At 44.8% G+C, this 17,419-nt stretch overlaps 2 protein-coding genes across 2 annotated transcripts; both read right to left on the minus strand.

The window, feature by feature from the left end:
- Positions 1-559: 559 nt before the first annotated feature.
- Positions 560-1,516, minus strand: LOC141073176 (olfactory receptor 5AN1-like). The gene has a single exon (XM_073560560.1). It carries the CDS (start codon positions 1,514-1,516, stop codon positions 560-562), a length of 957 nt encoding a protein of 318 aa, XP_073416661.1.
- Positions 1,517-16,125: 14,609 nt separating this feature from the next.
- Positions 16,126-17,061, minus strand: LOC141073166 (olfactory receptor 1G1-like). Its single transcript, XM_073560552.1, has one exon. The coding sequence runs from the start codon at positions 17,059-17,061 to the stop codon at positions 16,126-16,128; it is 936 nt and encodes a 311-aa protein (XP_073416653.1).
- Between the last annotated feature and the right edge of the window lie 358 nt (positions 17,062-17,419).

Raw genomic sequence — 17,419 nt, forward strand, 5'->3', positions numbered from 1 at the left:
CAATATGATTAACTGATGCTTAGTTGGTGATGCAGAAGAAAAACGTTTATGGTGATACAAGAAAGTCACTGGTGATTGGTGAATGTCTCCGGTGGTAACACATATTAGTTCTCTAAAAGATTAGGAGTTAAAATGGAGTATATTCAGTACCAAAATGAAACATTTAATCAGATAATGAGCAGAGCTGGAGTTTCGTATGGTTTTACCGTTGTAAGTAATATATTTCCAGATATAGATACATAGAGATATGGATACATAAAGATATGAAGAATATATGTATTAGAAAAAGACAATCTACATTTAGTGGATACATCTGGAATAACGTAACTCTAGATATGGGAGCAATGTGGTCACTTACAGTCCCTGTAAAGCAATAGGGGTGGTCAGTCATGGATTTGTTTGACCCTTTAGGTCCACTATTCACTGGGATATCTCCATATCTGTTTTGCAGTCGCAGTCTACGTGGTAATGGGAACTTTGAGCAATGGCTGGAGTCATCCTGTCATCTGGATTTATACCAGTCCCCTCCATAAGTGATGTAGGTGGACTGGACAATGCTTTACACCTTGGCAAAAAAGAATTGTATTCTCTCGTTGAGTTTTCCCAGTGCCTTCTTCATGTACGAGTTCTTTAGGCTATAGATCAGGGGATTGATTGTGGGGATGATGATACAGTAGAACAGCGCTGTCATTCTGTCTTTGTAAGATGAAAATGGCGTCCTAAGGCGAAGGTGCACATACATGGCCGTGCCGAAGAAGATAATTACAGAGACCAGATGGGAGCTGCAGGTGGACAGGGCTTTCTGACGTCCCTCAGCAGAGTGGATGAGGAATATAGAGCGCAGGATCTTCATGTATGAGATGAAGATTAATATAAAGGGAAACACCGCTCCAAACATACAAACAATGAAGACATAGAGCTCAATGGTGAATGTGTTTGTGCAAGCAATGTGAAGAAGAGGAGGGATGTCGCAGAAGAAATGTGCAACCTGATGAGAACCACAGAACGGAAAACTGAATATTGTGCTGGTATGTACGAAGGGCACCAGAAACCCCAACAAACATGGACCCAAAACCAACTGGTAACAGATCTGTGCAGTCATCACTGAGCCGTATCGAAGAGGGTGGCAGATGGCCATAAAACGATCAAAAGCCATTACTGTCAGGAAGAGACATTCTGATACCGCAACAGCTGAAAAAACATACATCTGAGTGGCACAACCCATGAAAGAGATTGTCCTGTCCAATGAGAAGAAGATCTGCAAAGTCTTGGGCACTGTGGTATTAATGGAACAGAGCTCAAGTATTGATAGACCCCTGAGAAAGAAATACATGGGGGTGTTCAGATGAGGGTCCAGAGTAACGGCCAAGATGATGAGTCCATTACCTACCAGTGAGGTGATGAAGGCAAATAGAAGGAAGATCAGTAAGATAACCTGGACTGAAAGGGACAAATCAGAGAAACCCAAGAGGGTGAACCTCGTCACGTTGAGGACACCTGGTGTTGGAGTTGACATGATTTAGGATATACCCTTAGAACAGAATGAATGATAATTGGTCAGACATCAACTAGCGCATTACGGCTGATGAAGACTCAAGAATGTTCTGTAAATTGTGTAACATATATTAGTTGGGTAGACTAGTGATAGTCCTTAACAAAGCCTTCAGTGAAGAGAATTAATAATGTGGACCTCTCAATATCACAGTTTCAAAGTTTCTGATCCTATGAATGTGTAAAAGACATCACAGTTGATGGTGCATGCTGAGTATGGATGAGCCTTCTACGCCTTCATGCTGTGATCTGCAGTGGAGGATCTCGGTAAGTCAACAGAAGATGGAGTGGAGACTTTCTTCTAGGAACTTTTACTGGGTAATTGACACAAACAGTTAATTGGGGTTGATGGAAATGTTAACAATCGTGGGCATTGGGGAAGGGGCATCGATATTAATCAAGAATTCAGATAAGAATCATTATTAACAGATGAACGAATAATAGAAAGATCTAGTGGCCATAAACTGTATGTTCTTCTGTTTCTACGGGTGTAGGTCTATGTCTATTCTAGTGGGACAAGGAACACTTGCAGATTTCATGTTCTGTGGGAGATGTTTCTGATGATCAGTTCTGCTACCTAACCCAAAGAGCAATGAATGAGAAGGTGACAGCACCGAGGACTCATGACCCTCAACCGCATTAATAGAAACTTCAACACGAAAGCAGAAAAGAGAAGGTAGATCTTCCTCAGGGATGTAGCGTCATCTTTTTTTGATCCTTGGGCATCGCCTGCACATAGCAACATTGTCTGAGGCTCGATAAGGCTCACCGTGTGTTATATACTATGTGGGGTCTCCTCCGGGAGGCCTCATCTGTGTGAATAGCAATTCTTATTAGTTTTCAGTAATCACAAATGAGCCATAAGGATAATTGCAAGGACCCAAGAGAAAGAGAAAAGGAAAATAACAAAATAATCCCATGTAGCCACTGCAGGAACATGCACCTAAGTTTTCGTCTACATCTTAGATGTGTGCAGGAAAATAAAGACAATGCCATGTTAGTAACAGGACTGGACCTGGACGTTATCCTTTGAAAGAAGAGTGGAGGTGGGCACCGCTGATTACAGACGTGTAAGGAGGATGGATGAAGTTTCTTTTATTGAAGAATCCGGTACACGTTTCGCTTTGAAACGGTGTCTTCATCAGGCCATAAATACTGTAATAACAATCTGCAAAGTGTAATCACCCACAGATAGGAGCTGGGGGATGACATACATAGGTTTAGGGTCATGTCCTGCATTTATTTTACATTTATTCTCCGTGGGAGTCTGTCATCAGCGGCACTCATTTTCTTGGTGTATAGTCCATCCTCTGGAAGGAGCAGCAGCTCCCTACACCACGTCTACTCTAGGCTTGTGCCTGTGTTTGCAGAACTGTAGTAGGTTACCATTACAGTTGGTTTGCACCAGGATGTCTACATTATGAAGCATTGTGTCTTTTCCATTTGTGATACTTATTTCATTAGTAAGGCACTGGCCTGACATCACTAACTGCAGATACCTGGTGTGAATATGTAAGGAGGAGGACAGCTGATGTCTCAATCCTTTCCCTGAAGACACCAATCACGTTATTTTGATGTAATGTGTAGTTTGACCATAGGAACAGTTAGAGTTAATGTTTGGGGACTATGTTACATAGAAAGTGACAAGTTCCTTTTAGAGAGTCATATAGGGTCTGGACTGCTTAGCGGATGGACCTAAAGGGTCAAGAGGGGACCGAAGAGAAAGGACAACAAGATATAGAGCATAAGTGACTGAGAAACAGAGTGCCCTTCTGGAAACGGGTCCTAGAAGAGTACGCCTAGCCACAAGACCCCGAGGATATCGCACTGGAATGCAATGGGCCTAAATACGACTGAGCACGTGGGACTAATAAAGGGTCCCGAGCGGATGTTCCAGGGTGCCAAAGGGGAAAGAGGACGCGGAACCGTAAAACATGTAAAGGGCACTTGTTAATCAGGAGTTGTGGTGAAGTAGGGGAAACAGTGGATATAGAAAGCCCTGGAGAAAGCTACTAAGGAAAGATACTGTGTGGAAAATGCTTTGAGTTGTAAAGGAAACGTTCATAAGTCTTTGTACCCGCTATTCCTTGTATATAACCCCTAACAAGTTGCCGTTCAGTAAAGAGTTTATTTTTGACTGGTGGTCTCCCTCCAAACCAGCCACATTGGTTACATGCGACCTTCATGGGCATAGTGCCCTCAGGGCAAAAGTTCACACACCCAGCCAGGACACCCATTTTCATGTAACATGACGGGCACAACAAACGACGGCCTGGCCCACGGCTACCGCCTCATGCCACATTACACTTGGCATAGTCAGCAGAATCAAATCTCACTTATGGAAGAGCAAAGTGATGCCAGGAAGACTCGAGTTACGTGGAAGATGGTGACTTTTGTGCAGTCCAGCATGGCGCCAAACAAGGACTGAACTGAAAAATGGCGCAGGACAGCAAGGAGACTCATCTATCATGGGTGTAGAAAAAACAAAAGGGTAGAAAGTAGGGATGAGTGAATAGCTTCGGATAACTCCTTATCCGAATATCTATAGCATTTCCCGAATAGCAGCATACCTAGAATCATAGAATCATAGAATCGTAGAGTTGGAAGGGACCTCCTGGGCCATCTGGTCCAACCCCCTGCTCAAAGCAGGATTCGCTAAATCATCCCAGTCAGATGTCTGTCCAGCCTCTGTTTGAAGACTTCCATTGAAGGAGAACTCACCACTTCTCGTGGCAGCCTGTTCCACTCATTGATCACTCTAACTGTCAAAAAGTTTTTTCTAATATCTAATCTGTGTCTCTTCCCATTCAGTTTCATCCCATTGCTTCTAGTCTTTCCTTGTGCAAATGAGAATAAAGTTGATCCTTCTACAATGTGACAGCCCTTTAGATATTTGTAGACAGCTATTAAGTCTCCTCTCAGTCTTCTCTTTTGCAAACTAAACATTCCCAAATCCTGCAACCTTTCCTCATAAGACAGGGTTTGCAGACCGGTCACCATTCTGGTTGCTCTTTTCTGAACTTGCTCCAGTTTGTTGATGTCTTTTTTAAAATGTGGTGCCCAAAACTGGACACAATATTCCAGATGAGGTCTGACCAAAGAGGAGTAGAGGGAAATAATGACTTCACGTGATCTAGACTGTATGCTTCTGTTAATACATCCTAGAATTGCATTTGCCTTTTTTGCTGCTGCATCACACTGTTGACTCATATTCAGTCTGTGATCTATTAGTATACCCAAGTCTTTTTCACATGTGCTGTCACTTAGCCCTATTCCTCCCATTCTATATATGCTTTTTTCATTTTTATTGCCCAGATGTAGTACTTTGCATTTCTCCCTGTTAAAAACCATTCTGTTAGTTGCTGCCCACTTCTCCAGTTTATTTAAATCTTTTTGAATCCTCTCTCTCTCTTCTCTAGTATTAGCTATCCCTCCTAGCTTTGTGTCATCAGCAAATTTAATCAGTTTACCCTCAATTCCTTCATCTAAATCGTTGATAAAGATGTTGAACAATACAGGGCCCAGGACAGAGCCCTGTGGTACCCCACTTGAGACATTCTTCCAACTGGATGTGCAGCCATTTACGACCACTCTTTGGGTCCGATCACTAAGCCAGTTATGAATCCACCTAACAGTTGCCTTGTCCATTCCATACTTAGTCATTTTTTCAATAAGGATTGTATGAGAGACTTTGTCAAATGCTTTGCTGAAGTCAAGATATACTATATCTACAGCATTTCCTTGATCCACCCAATCAGTGATACCGTCATAGAAGGAAATTAAGTTAGTCTGACATGACTTATTAGTTACAAACCCATGCTGACTCTGTTTAATCACTTCATTCTTATCCAGGTACTGACATACATGTTGTTTAATAATTTGTTCAAAGATCTTTCCTGGTATAGAAGTCAGAGCGCTCCCGATAATCAGCTGTTCGGCGCAGCAGCTGCATGTGTCGTGGTTGTGTCACAGTCACAGCAAACAGGCTCTCCATGCGTGTGCTGTGACTGTCACACAGCCACGACAAATGCAGCTGCGGCGCCAAACAGCTGATTATCTAGGTATACGGCTTCCCGATGCTGCTATTCGGTAAACGCTATAGCCATTCTGATAAGGAGTTATCTGAAGCTATTTGCTCATTCCTAGTAGAAAGCAGTGCCAAGGCTACAATGGAGAGTGGCCGTTGCTGCAAATAGAAGTGGAAGGAAAAGACCCGCCCAATACGCTGTATAACAGGGAAACAGGCAGGCGATCGAGAAACGGGATGGTCAGCCAGAGAAGACCCCTCTCAGTGAAAGACGGAGCCATGACGGTCTTCAAGCAATGAGAGAGGCGGCTGTGAGCATGACAGACTGAAGATCCTGTATGGAGCGCATGGGGCTTTGATGTGGCATACCCATCCTAGGAATGATGGAGGCTTTTGGCCCTAATGGAGCAAGAGACGAGATTGGGCAGCTTGGTGGAGAAAGTTGCCCAATCCTTCGACTCTGATTCGGAAGCTAAGGCCTACATCTCAGGTTAGCCTCAGGCTAAGAGCCCTCTTGGCTCAATGCTTGGTGGGTTCTCCACCAATGCCACAAAAAGACATCCCCAACCCAGACCCCGCATCTCTCTGTCCTTGAGACCACTCTTGCAGTTGTAGGGAAGTCTTTTGCCACTGAGGCAGAATGGATTGCAGGTGTCATCAGAAGAAAAAGGAGAGGGAAGCCTGGGTACTGGCCCAGCTAGACCATTCTGGTGGGGAGTAGTTTGCATGGTAGATGACCCGAGGTACCGTGATGCACTATGATAGCTGGCAGGAATTTGGCTTTGTAATGAGGGAGAAAATTGGACACAAGGTCTGTGTTAACACCAGTTTCCTCTGGTGGGTACCATGTCTGGAGGAAGATGGACCACAAGGCTGGTTTGCAATTGTCGTCTCACGAGCCAGGTCGGCATACCGCTGGTCATCTAGCCTCATCAGAAGGTGTCACCTAGGGGACCATCATGCCCCTGTGGGCTAGAGTAAGCAACAACAGTGGGAAGACTGTCTTGAGTTCCTGCAGGCCCTTGATAGAGGACAAGAGCATGAGACTGCCGGAGATAGTATGGTATGTGTGGCCCACGGAGTTCTCTCTGTGGTCATTGTAAGGAGAGTGGAGGCTAAAGAGGCCTATGTCTGAGCACTACTGGGTGAGCGGATTTTTAGCCAAAAGGAAAGAAAACGGGAGTTGGAAAAACAATTTGTGCTGGTTGCACCTTCACAAAAGGCTCTAGGATCCCATTGTGTAAGCGGCACACTTTTCTGGGACTCCCCCATGTTGATGGCCACAAATAGACGAAGTTGTCTTTTTCCCCCCTTCCCAGTTTTGCTGTGCCCGTTGTGCATTCACTTGTTAGATTGAAGAGGCACTGCACCTGCTGGAGGGTCCTATACCTTCAGTCAGGGACTGGGTCTTATCCAGCAAGGAAAATGTGTCAGGATACCTGTTGTCCTTCTACAGTTTAACCACTAGAGGCTGCTATTGTTCACCTTGATATTGTGCTGTAATTCCACTTCTTACCATTGGAGGCTGCTGTTGTGTCCTGCAGTGGCCCTTTACTAAGATGTCAGATTCTGAACCTGTGGAATCCATCTCGCATCCCGTTTGGGCCCACGTAAAGCCTCATGGATCCCTCATCCATTGCATTAGTTTTCTGTTATGATACTGGTATGGCACTGCTGGAATCCAGTGGCTGAAGGAGCACAAGCAAGAAACAGCAGGTAGTAGCAGAAGTTCTCGCAACAATCCATAGAGAAGTTTGAGTCTGAAGAAGGCTAAATAGCTACATGTAATACTCAAGTAACGCGTGAGGGATCCACGTCTGGCTATTGGAATATTGGTGGAAGGCAGTAGACAAATTGACAGTAACTCCTAACACTGTACGCACGCTTGTCCAAAATCTTAATGTAAACTGAGCACCTCTATCAGAAATGACATTGTCAGGAATTCCATGCAGTCTGAAGACCTCTGACCACTAATTCTGGAGTTTCTTCAGCTGTAGGAATTCCTTTAGTCGGACAGAATGGGCCATCTTTGTGAGCTGATCCACCACAACAACGATAACAGTCATTTCTTTTGAGGTAGGAAGGTCCATGATAAAATCCATTCAGATTGATCCCCAAGGCCTGGATGGAGCTGGAAGAGGCTGAAGACGTCCTAGAGGAGAAGATCGTGGTGTCTTGTTCTGTGCACATGTTTAACACAAGGAAACATATTTTCTCACATGCGTCCTACAATTAAGCCACCAAAAGCAGCAAAGTGGTAGTTCTTGCGTTTTCATTACTCCAGGATGTACTACAAGTTTAGAATCATGGACATGTTTGAGGACTTCAAGACAAGCAGATTCGGGGACGTGTATTTGATTGTTCTGCATCCCAAACCCCTCCTTAAAGGAAAGATCAATGTCTTTAGAAGGACGGTTAAGAAAGACGCTCTCTCCCAAGGTTCAGTGAATATCCTGCTCAGAGTATCAGTCTTGCCATTTCTTGAACCAGGCCGGTAAGAAATTATAAAATTAAACCTGGAGAAAAATAAGGCCCAACGTGCTCGTCTTGCAGGCAACCTCTTAGCGGTACGGATAAATTCTAAATTTTTGTGGTCAGTAAGAACAGTCACCGGATGAATGGCCCCTTCCAAAAGATCTCTCCATTCAGAGAAGGTGACGTTAATGGTTAACAGGTCTTTATTTCCAATGTCATAGTTCTTTTCCTCAGGTGACATGGTATGAGAAAGGAACGATCAAAAAGACATCATGTACCATTATTAACTTTTTACATCTCTGTCTGTTCCTTATGTCAGATGTGTGCACTCTATTTTGTCATAATTTGTGTGTTTTTAAATCTCTGACGTTTTTATTTTCATGTTTTGCTTGCGTCATTTCATTGGTTATAATGTTGTATATACTGCGCCATGACTCATTTTGTCATTATAAGGCTGGTTTCACACTTGCGGCTTTTTACGCTGCATTTTTGTGCATACATGCGCATGCGTTTTTTCCTATATTTAACATGGGTGCGCATTGTCATGCGTTTGTACGCGCATGCGTTTTTTTGTAGTGTGCGCCCAGGCACACAAAATGCAATCTGTTGCATTTTTGGTGCATCCGACCTGTCTCAAAAAAAACACATGCGCACGAAATGCGCACGGAATTCACCCAAAAACACATTAAAGTCTATGGGAACGCTGACATGCGCATGCGCAAAAAACAGGAAAACGCATTAAAAACGCATGATGCATTTTTTAAGCGCCTTTGCACTGCGCACGCAGCGCAGTGCAAAAAAACGCAAGTGTGAAAGTAGCCTTATAGAAGATATATTATGTGTTTATTGCAGTCGCACTTGGCATAGAAAACAGAACCCAACGTTTCAGCCTACACTGGCCTTTATCAATGTTATCTGTTCTGAGATAGTAGAATAAAGTGCAATCTGTTTTCTATGCCAAGTGTGGCTGCAATAAACGCATAATATACTGCACGACTGCCTTTGTGCCAAAGGTTCTTCTTCTGTTATATTCAATGTCTTTTCCTGATAGCACTTTACTTACGGACTGCTGATCCCCTCTACTACACTAAATTATATAATTTTGTCATTAGCTTTGAAAAAGAACACAGTGTTAGTGCTTGAAACGCGTCGCTCTTATATCACCATGGAAATCCTGCAATCAGGCTTTTAATTTTTGGAAAATAACTAATTTTTGCATTCAAGAAGCTGGATTCAAATTGTTATTTTCCTACTAACTGGACATGTCTGCGATGCTCCTCCAATAAATCGGAAAATATAAGAATGTCATTGAGATAAACAACAGCGAATCGATCCACGAAATCTCGAAAAACATCATTAATGAAGTGCTGAAAGGTGGCAGGGACGTTGCTAAGGCCGAAAGGCATAACTAGATGCTCAAAATGTCCATATCGAGTTCTAAAGGCGGTCTTCCACTCATCTACCGGGCGGATTCATAGGAGATTATAAGTCCCTCTTAGATCGAGATGGGTGAAAATTCTGGCAGAACGTAGTCTCTCCAGCAACTCCGGGATTAAGGGGAGTGGGTAACGATTCTTAATGGTAATGTTATTGATTTCTCTATAATCAATACATGGCCGCAGGGTTGAGTTCTTCTTTCCTACAAGAAAAACAAGGGTGCTCCAGCTGGCGAAGAAGAAGGTTGACTAAAGCCTTTCCCTAAATTTTCGTCCAGGTATTCCTTTAGTACTTTCAATTCCGGTTCAGAAAGATTATAAATTCGCCCAAACGGAATGGACGCTCCAGGAAGTAATTCAATGGGACAGTTGTAAGGACGATGAGGAGGCAGCTGATCGGCTTTCTTCTTACTGCAGACCTCACTGAGCTGCTGGTACTGAGGTGGTAATCTATCATCATTCTGGTGAGAAATCTCGGATACTTGAATTTGTTTGAGAACAGATACATTAGCATGGCAATTGTTCTTACAGCATTCGTGTCACGATCCATTTTGGATCTGTGTCAGAGTCTGGACTCTCTTATATAAACCTTTTTCCTTTCTGGCCCTTGGGGGTTAATATGGGTTTTTGCCCCGGTGGCCGTTGGTGTTACTACAAGTTTAGTGAGTCTGCTGCTGGGTTCCCCCCCCCCCAGTGGCCGCTGGTGTTACTACATGTTTAGTCAGTCAGCAGGTGTGACCACTCCCTCCTTCCTATAAAGGGTCATCAGGTGCTGCAACTCACTGTTGGTGATATTATTCATTTGGAGACCAACCAAGCTGGACTCAGGAGCAGGCAGTGTTGCAGTGGAGCTCCAGCTATCCCCTTGTTCTGTTGCCTTACTCTGCTGCTCGGAGCATTAGCAGCAGAGAGAAGCTAAGTCTTGTTTTCTAGTTTATTTTACCCTCCGGTGTCTGTCGTATCTTTCCTTGTTTGTTATTTGGTGCGGTACACGTTTTCCCTGTCTCATCTCCTGGGGAGTGGGTTGGGGGTTTAGCTCAGGGCTAAACAGGCGATAGGGACAGGTCAGGGACTTGGGCCTCACTACCATCAAGTGTACCTTCAAGTTGAGGAGAGTCAGGGCCACCCCCTTAGCCTGAGGGGCAGTTCAGGGGCCTAGGTTCCACGTCTCCTGTTTTCCCTCTACAGCCCCGTGACATTCAGAGGGAAAGGTAATGGTTCTTGATGTGCGGCTGATAGACGGGTTATGGATTGAAAACCAGGGAATTCCTAGTAAAACTGGAAATTTTGGAGAGGAAATAAGATGGAAACTAATCGTGTCATGATGATTCGGTTCAATACAGATTTCAAGATCAGTTATCTTGTGAGTAACAGGTCCAGAAGATCTAGCCACAGTTTCCATATCCATGGGCATGGATTTAGTCCTACTTGCAATGTTATTATCAAGTGAAATGTAAGTCCATGAAATTCCCTCCTGCTCCAGAATCTAACATGGCAGAACATTGTATTTTCTGGTTCCCAATTATGACCTGTATGGGAATGACAAAATAAGATGATGGTGATTGCTCTTTGCTCTTATCCTGCACTACAGATGAGATGGTCTGCATAAGCGGATCTGGACGTTCAAAAAGGTCTTAATCGCTTGCAGTTTTGGCATTTGTGAAGGCTATGGTCCTTTTATTAGGACAATTAATGGCAAAATGTCCATAGCCCCCACAGTAGAGGCATACATTTTCTGTACGTCGTCTCTCCTCTGCTGCAGAGAGCGGTTTTCAGGTCACATCACTTTGCATAGGTTCAGGCACACTTTCCATTTCCAGTTAGTGTTTTAATGCGGATTGAGTAAAGGACTAGTTAGGGGTGTTTCCAAACACTCGCACACTTTCCTTTCTTTGTTCCGTGAGACTCAGGATCAATTTGGATGCACAATTGAATAAAGTCCTCTAAATTATCAGGGTTCTCGACCCGTGCAAATTCATATTTTATTAGACCTGATAATCCGCGATGAAATTCCCTCCTCTGGGCAGCTAAACTCCATGTGGTGTCTGCCACCCTGAGGTGGAATTAGGTATATTTAGCTATAGAGCACCACACTTGACGTAGGTTATGCAACTTGGTGTCAGCTGTAGCACAATGATTCAGGTCATCAAACACTTGGTCCATAGCAGTGATGAAGGAAACTAAGTCAATTAGGAGGTCAGAATTCTTCTCCACATAAGGTGAGGCACATGCAAGAGGGTCATCAGTCAGGAGATTATTGATGAAAAGAACCTTTTTCCCATCACTGGTAAATGGAGAAGGATGCATCTGGAAATAGATACGACATTGATTAAGGAATCCATGGCAATTATAAGGATCCCCACTAAACATTGCAAGCAGCGGCATGCGTCCGTTTGATTCTGGGGCGAAGTTGCGCCAATCAAGAAGTTGCCTCTGTAACTCAATAATTTCGTTTTGCTGACCCATCACCTAAGTTTGCAACTTAGAAAATTTTTCTTGGTATGTGGTGTAGGGTCTAGCAGATTCTCAGGATGCAATGCCGAGACACGAGACGGGGTATGACTTGTATAATAACTTTTATAAATTGGAGCCACTAGGGCTATGCTGAACAGACAAAAAAGGATAACAAACAATCTGCCCTCGCAGGGGCTCAACAAAACAAACAGTAATTTTCTATAGTACACATCCTTCCTTGCGTCACTCGGGATCGCAGAAGTGACAGCTTAGGGGTCGCTGAAGTGGCTTAACGCCTCAATATTCCGGGAAGATTTGGGCTCGACAGGCCCTGAATAAACGGTGCCGTTGGGGCGCAACAGGCCCTGAAGAAGCGGTGCCGATGGGGCGCAATAGGCCCTGAAGAAGCGGTGCCGATGGGGCGCAACAGGCCCTGAAGAAACTATGCTGTTGGGGCGTAACAGGCCCTGAAGAAACGGTGCTGTTGGGGCATAACATGCCCTGAAGAAACGGTGCTGTTGAGACGTAACAGGCCCTGACGAAACGGTGCTGATGGGGCGTAACAGGCCCTGAAGAAACGGTGCTGTTGGGGCATAACAGGCCCTGAAGAAATGATGCTGGTGGGGCGCAACAGGCCCTGAAGAAGCGATGCTGGTGGGGCACAACAGGCCCTGAAGAAACGGGGTAAGGCTTTCCAGAAATCTCCTCCGGCTCCCGACTCACAGCGTAAACATGGCACAGTTTGTAATACTGACAGTTGGCCGGCCCCTGCTCAGAGTCCCTCAGTAAATGGGACGGGAGCCTCTATGGCCATCTATGACGAGGAGACGTCCCCTGAGGCCGATGATGACAGAGCCGCAGCTGTGGGGGTAGACAGGGGGGCAGTGTCCTTACCGTAGTAGCGGTTTGAAGTCCAGACGCAGCGGCCACTTGAGGTCACGGACCCGTCACAGCAGGGCGGAAAACAGCGGGTGTGGCAGTGTGCGGGGAGCGGCCTCCGGTGACAGTCTCTCACGTCTAAATTGTCGGTGAGCGCGTAGCTTTTTCCTCACAGACACACCGCCCGTTACCTCAGTTCCCTCTATGTGACACACCTTCCTGTCTCCTGTCAGGCTCTCTGCCAACTGCCACTTCAGCGCGCCCCCTGCTCCTTTTATCCTTGCCCCACCCCCTGTTTCACTGACAACTTCAGTCAAGCCTCTCCCTTTACTGTTCTCCCAGTATCGTTCCCTCAGGAACCCTGATGGCGGTCCCCTGGGTACCTGCCCGGTCACTGCATGGGAATCCTCCTCCCCACACTGGCACCAAAATTCTGAAGTTTAGCAAGTTGTCTCAGGGTGGTTGCAACAGACTCCGGATGAGGTTCCCTTTGTCCAGTGTAATATCAGTCCTTGACTCCGCTCTGCACAACCTGCCCCTGCTTCAACAGCTCTTGTTGGTACCAGAAACCTTCTATGTGGAATAACAGCTTCCCTGAGGTTCACCATCCTTCCCTTTTGCTGAGACCTGGCCGATATCTACCTCACAGAGAAGTCAGAGATGCTTCCATGGGTCTTCCTCTGTTAGGAGTCAGATTTCTGCCCTTACTATGCAGGAAGCTAAACCCTCACATTCTGCAGTCTCCTGCTCATTTTCTACTACAGAAGAGACTGCAGAGGAGAGTGCTTTGCAGCGACTCTCTCCAGAGGCTAAGTCCTTCTTTCCGTATTCTGAGCATGCTCGTGGGACGATCTCACATTGGTGTTCAGGAGTCAGGTGCTCAGGTCCTGCTCCTAATTCCATTGGCCCATCTCAGAGTTCTGGAGACTTCCGGAAGGTCCCGTTTTTCTATAAAAAGCGCACATGGCTGTTCCGCCATGCGCTAGTATAGTCATACTTTCTGCGGTGTGTATGTTGATGGATGCATGATCTGGTGAATGACTTATTTGAAATCTCATTCCTTTGATATTACGATTGTGTGAGGGATTGAGTTTAGCCAGTATCAGCGCCAACGCGCTATTGCTCCACAGGCACACCTGCTAGCGTCTACCATTGCGCCTGCGTTATTGTGGTGTTACCTTGCGGCACTCTTCCCGCCGCGCTGCTGTTGCAGCCTTATTGTGCGCCCGCGGTTGCAACGCTATATACTGACACTTCTACGGTAGGTCTAGTCAGTTGTAGTGCCGCCATCTATGGCACTCCTGTGACCAGTTACCGCTTATGTGTCACTGAGTCCTGTGTCTCTAACAGGCTCAGCGCTATTATTCTTATTTTTCGTTACTGCAGCTCGGTGAGTTTAAGAGAGCTTGCTTAGGTGCACCTGGGTGATTTCTACCCCTGTGTACACTACTGCCAGATTGCTCTGCCACCATCTAGCAGCGGTTTTAACACCTACTGCACGGTGGACCCCGAGTGGCGAATACACTTTATTTATATTTTTTATTTTAGTGCATTCCGCCACTCCTAACATCCTCATGCTGTTCCCATACCATTTGAGCGCTGTTTCCATCCATTTCAGCAATTGTCCATCCCCCAGCCCTCGTTTTAGGTGCCTTTTGGAAAAATGTTCAAATTTCTGTGGAGACACAGGGGTTGAATGGGTGATCTGGTCCGCTAGCCGAAACTGCATGGACTAGGGATCATCCCACCGAACGCCTCCTCTCCTTTCCCCATAGGCATAACGCTACTCAGACAACACAGGGTGAGGGTAAAACAGTGTGGCAATACTTTATTGAACCACAAAACAAGCAGATAACACATAGAACAGTTAAAGCAAAATACTTAAGATGGTGCAAATTACAGAGTATCACCCTTCCGCTGACTCGCCGGGGTAAGAACTGCTGTTACTTCAGAGCTTCAAGGGCCAACTACCCGACGTGTGGCACACACACACACAGAGGAGGTAATGAGAAGGTTAGGAAGATGACAGTCCATTGAGGTACAAGACCAGTTGACCAGTGGGTTACAACCTGGCTTCTCCAAACATCTCCATGGAGCCAGGAGACCGCTAGTTAACAAATGTCCTTCAAGGCCGCATTCACAGGTGAAGGGGAAGACTGGTTAGGAGACCAACTTGCATTGTTTGATTCTGAAATCTATTTGCAAGGTTTTTCCCTGTCTTTTTTCAATAAACTAGCTGGCCTGGACAATGTGTAATCAGCATATCAGCAAACATTACTAATCATAAAGAATAACAGCACAGTATGTTTCATCAAATGTCAAGTTATAAGTCAATATTACAGGCTTATTCATACAAAAGTCTATGTTTTCTTGACCAACAAGAAAGAAACACATAAATTCAAAAGTCAACATATAGCTAACAGTCTATTCCTCCTGATGAAAATCAATGCCTGGTTAATTAAGATAAAATGCTGTGTTGTCACATTTTTCCTACGACTTCCACTATACTCGTTACTTGAATCCAGCCAGTTGATTCGAGTATCGAGCACTTGTGCATTTTAGGGCTTGATCATCACCAAATAGGTTCTGAGTCTGGGTCATCATTTTTCGAGAAGCAGTCATTGATGTGTTCACCCTGATATATGACCATTCTCTTCCTTCCCCAGTTCTTATTTCCATTATTTTCAGATATGAATTATAACCTGATATCAGATTATTGGAGAACATTGTCCTATTTCCTAATCATTACGAGGGCAGATCAGCCATGGAAGATGATTGACCTGATAAAAGGTCGAGTTTTACACTCTGTAATATATCAGAACACCAGGAGACAGAAGAACCTGAAAAAGCGAGTGCTGAACTCAGTCCTGAGAGGAAAGTCCCTTTAATAAGCCCCAGAATGACATGGCAGAGATGGGGGAAACAGTATTTGGTAGAAAAGTATTCTTTAAGCTAGTTTAACAATCAGAATGGTGCTGAATATGAAATGGATGAAAGGACAAGAGGCAGGAATCCATCATGCATTTCATGCTGTAGAATTATCTGTGAGAGACCCGTCTCCATTGTATGTGCATTTCTATATCTATCTACATAGGAGCCAAACTGGTAATTTAAAAGGCTCATTTCACAATCCCAGACACCAGCGTCTTTTTCATTTTAGCCTTTTATGAATAATATTTTCTGTCCTTTATTCTGGAGGTGGACATTGTGGAGCACGGCAAATATCGAGTGTGGACAATTAAAACTTTTACATTTTCGTTCCTAACAAAGAAAGGCCAGTTCATGAAGTCCGTTGATGACCCTTTACAATATGCCAATTCTATGGAGAGACTTCTTGAGTGCAGCCTTCAGGTCCTTGTTCCTAAGACTGTAAATCAGTGGATTAATTAATGGAGTCACCACCGTGTACATGACAGACACCAAGCGGTCTCCCGAGGAGCTGGAGGTTGGACTTGGCCGAAGATAAGTGGAAATAAGCGTTCCATAGAAGATGAAGACCACAGTTAGATGGGACGTGCATGTGGAAAAGGCCTTCAGCTTTCCATGGTGGGAGTGAATTCCCATTATTGTGCGAACTATCCGGATATATGGGACTAGGGTCATGCTGAAGGCACCAGATCCCATTATTATACCCACCAGGAACATTACCAAGATGTTAATAAAAGTATCAGTGCAAGAAAGCAGAAATAACTGTGGGAGATCACAGAAGAAGCTGTTAATGACATTGGGTCCACAGAAGTCCAGCATATTGATACACAACGTGTGTATTAATGATGTGAGGAAGCCAACGATCCAGGCGGCAGAGACCATCTGAGCACAGATCTTAGGATTCATTATGGGGATGTAATGGAGCGGGTGGCAGATTGCAATGTACCTGTCATAGGACATCACTGCCAACAAATAGAGCTCAATGCAAATGAAGGAGAAGAAGAAGAAGAACTGAGTGATGCAGTAATGGACAGCAATGGCTTTAGAGTCGGAGAAGAAATCAGACAGCAATCTGGGGGAGGTGACAGAGGAGTAGAAGACATCCAACCCAGCCAGGTTACTCAAGAACAAATACATGGGAGTGTGAAGGCTTCCATCAACGAAGATCAAGAGGACAATCAGCAGATTCCCAGCCAGAGATAACAGATAGATGAAGAGGAACAGCAAGAACAAGGGCAGCTGGACATCGGGCAGATCCGATAACCCAACAAACACAAATTCTGACACTGTGGTAAAATTCGTTGCTCTCATCTCAGACAATTTGGATCTGGAAGCTGCAAGAACAATCATCAGAATACAATCACATGAGAAAGAAACTACGGTCATGATGGGGATACGAATGCTAAATAGGGAGCATTTAAAGGGATTTTCCAGGAGTCATAAAAATACTGAAAACTTTTCACCTACACGTTATTGTCACAAGTTGGTCCCGTCCTCCTGGGGAATCTGGGGTTAGAAAGTAACAACGTATTGTGAATCCATTTAGCCAATGTGTTTGTGTTTCATATTAAATGGAGTTAATTTCCTTTGGTGCTGGAGAGGTTGCCAACCCTTTCTATGCTGGTTAGGAGCCTGCAGCTCTATCTCACAGCTGTTCCTGACCTGGTCA

Source organism: Dendrobates tinctorius, unplaced genomic scaffold (assembly GCF_039654945.1).
Source record: "Dendrobates tinctorius isolate UK_male_01 unplaced genomic scaffold, ASM3965494v1 ptg000297l, whole genome shotgun sequence".
NCBI classification, from domain to species: Eukaryota; Metazoa; Chordata; class Amphibia; order Anura; family Dendrobatidae; genus Dendrobates; species Dendrobates tinctorius.

Bases quoted from the DNA above. Each gene is read 5' to 3' on its own strand.
- LOC141073176 (XM_073560560.1), bottom strand. From the start codon at position 1,516: ATGTCAACTCCAACACCAGGTGTCCTCAACGTGACGAGGTTCACCCTC.
- LOC141073166 (XM_073560552.1), bottom strand. From the start codon at position 17,061: ATGAGAGCAACGAATTTTACCACAGTGTCAGAATTTGTGTTTGTTGGG.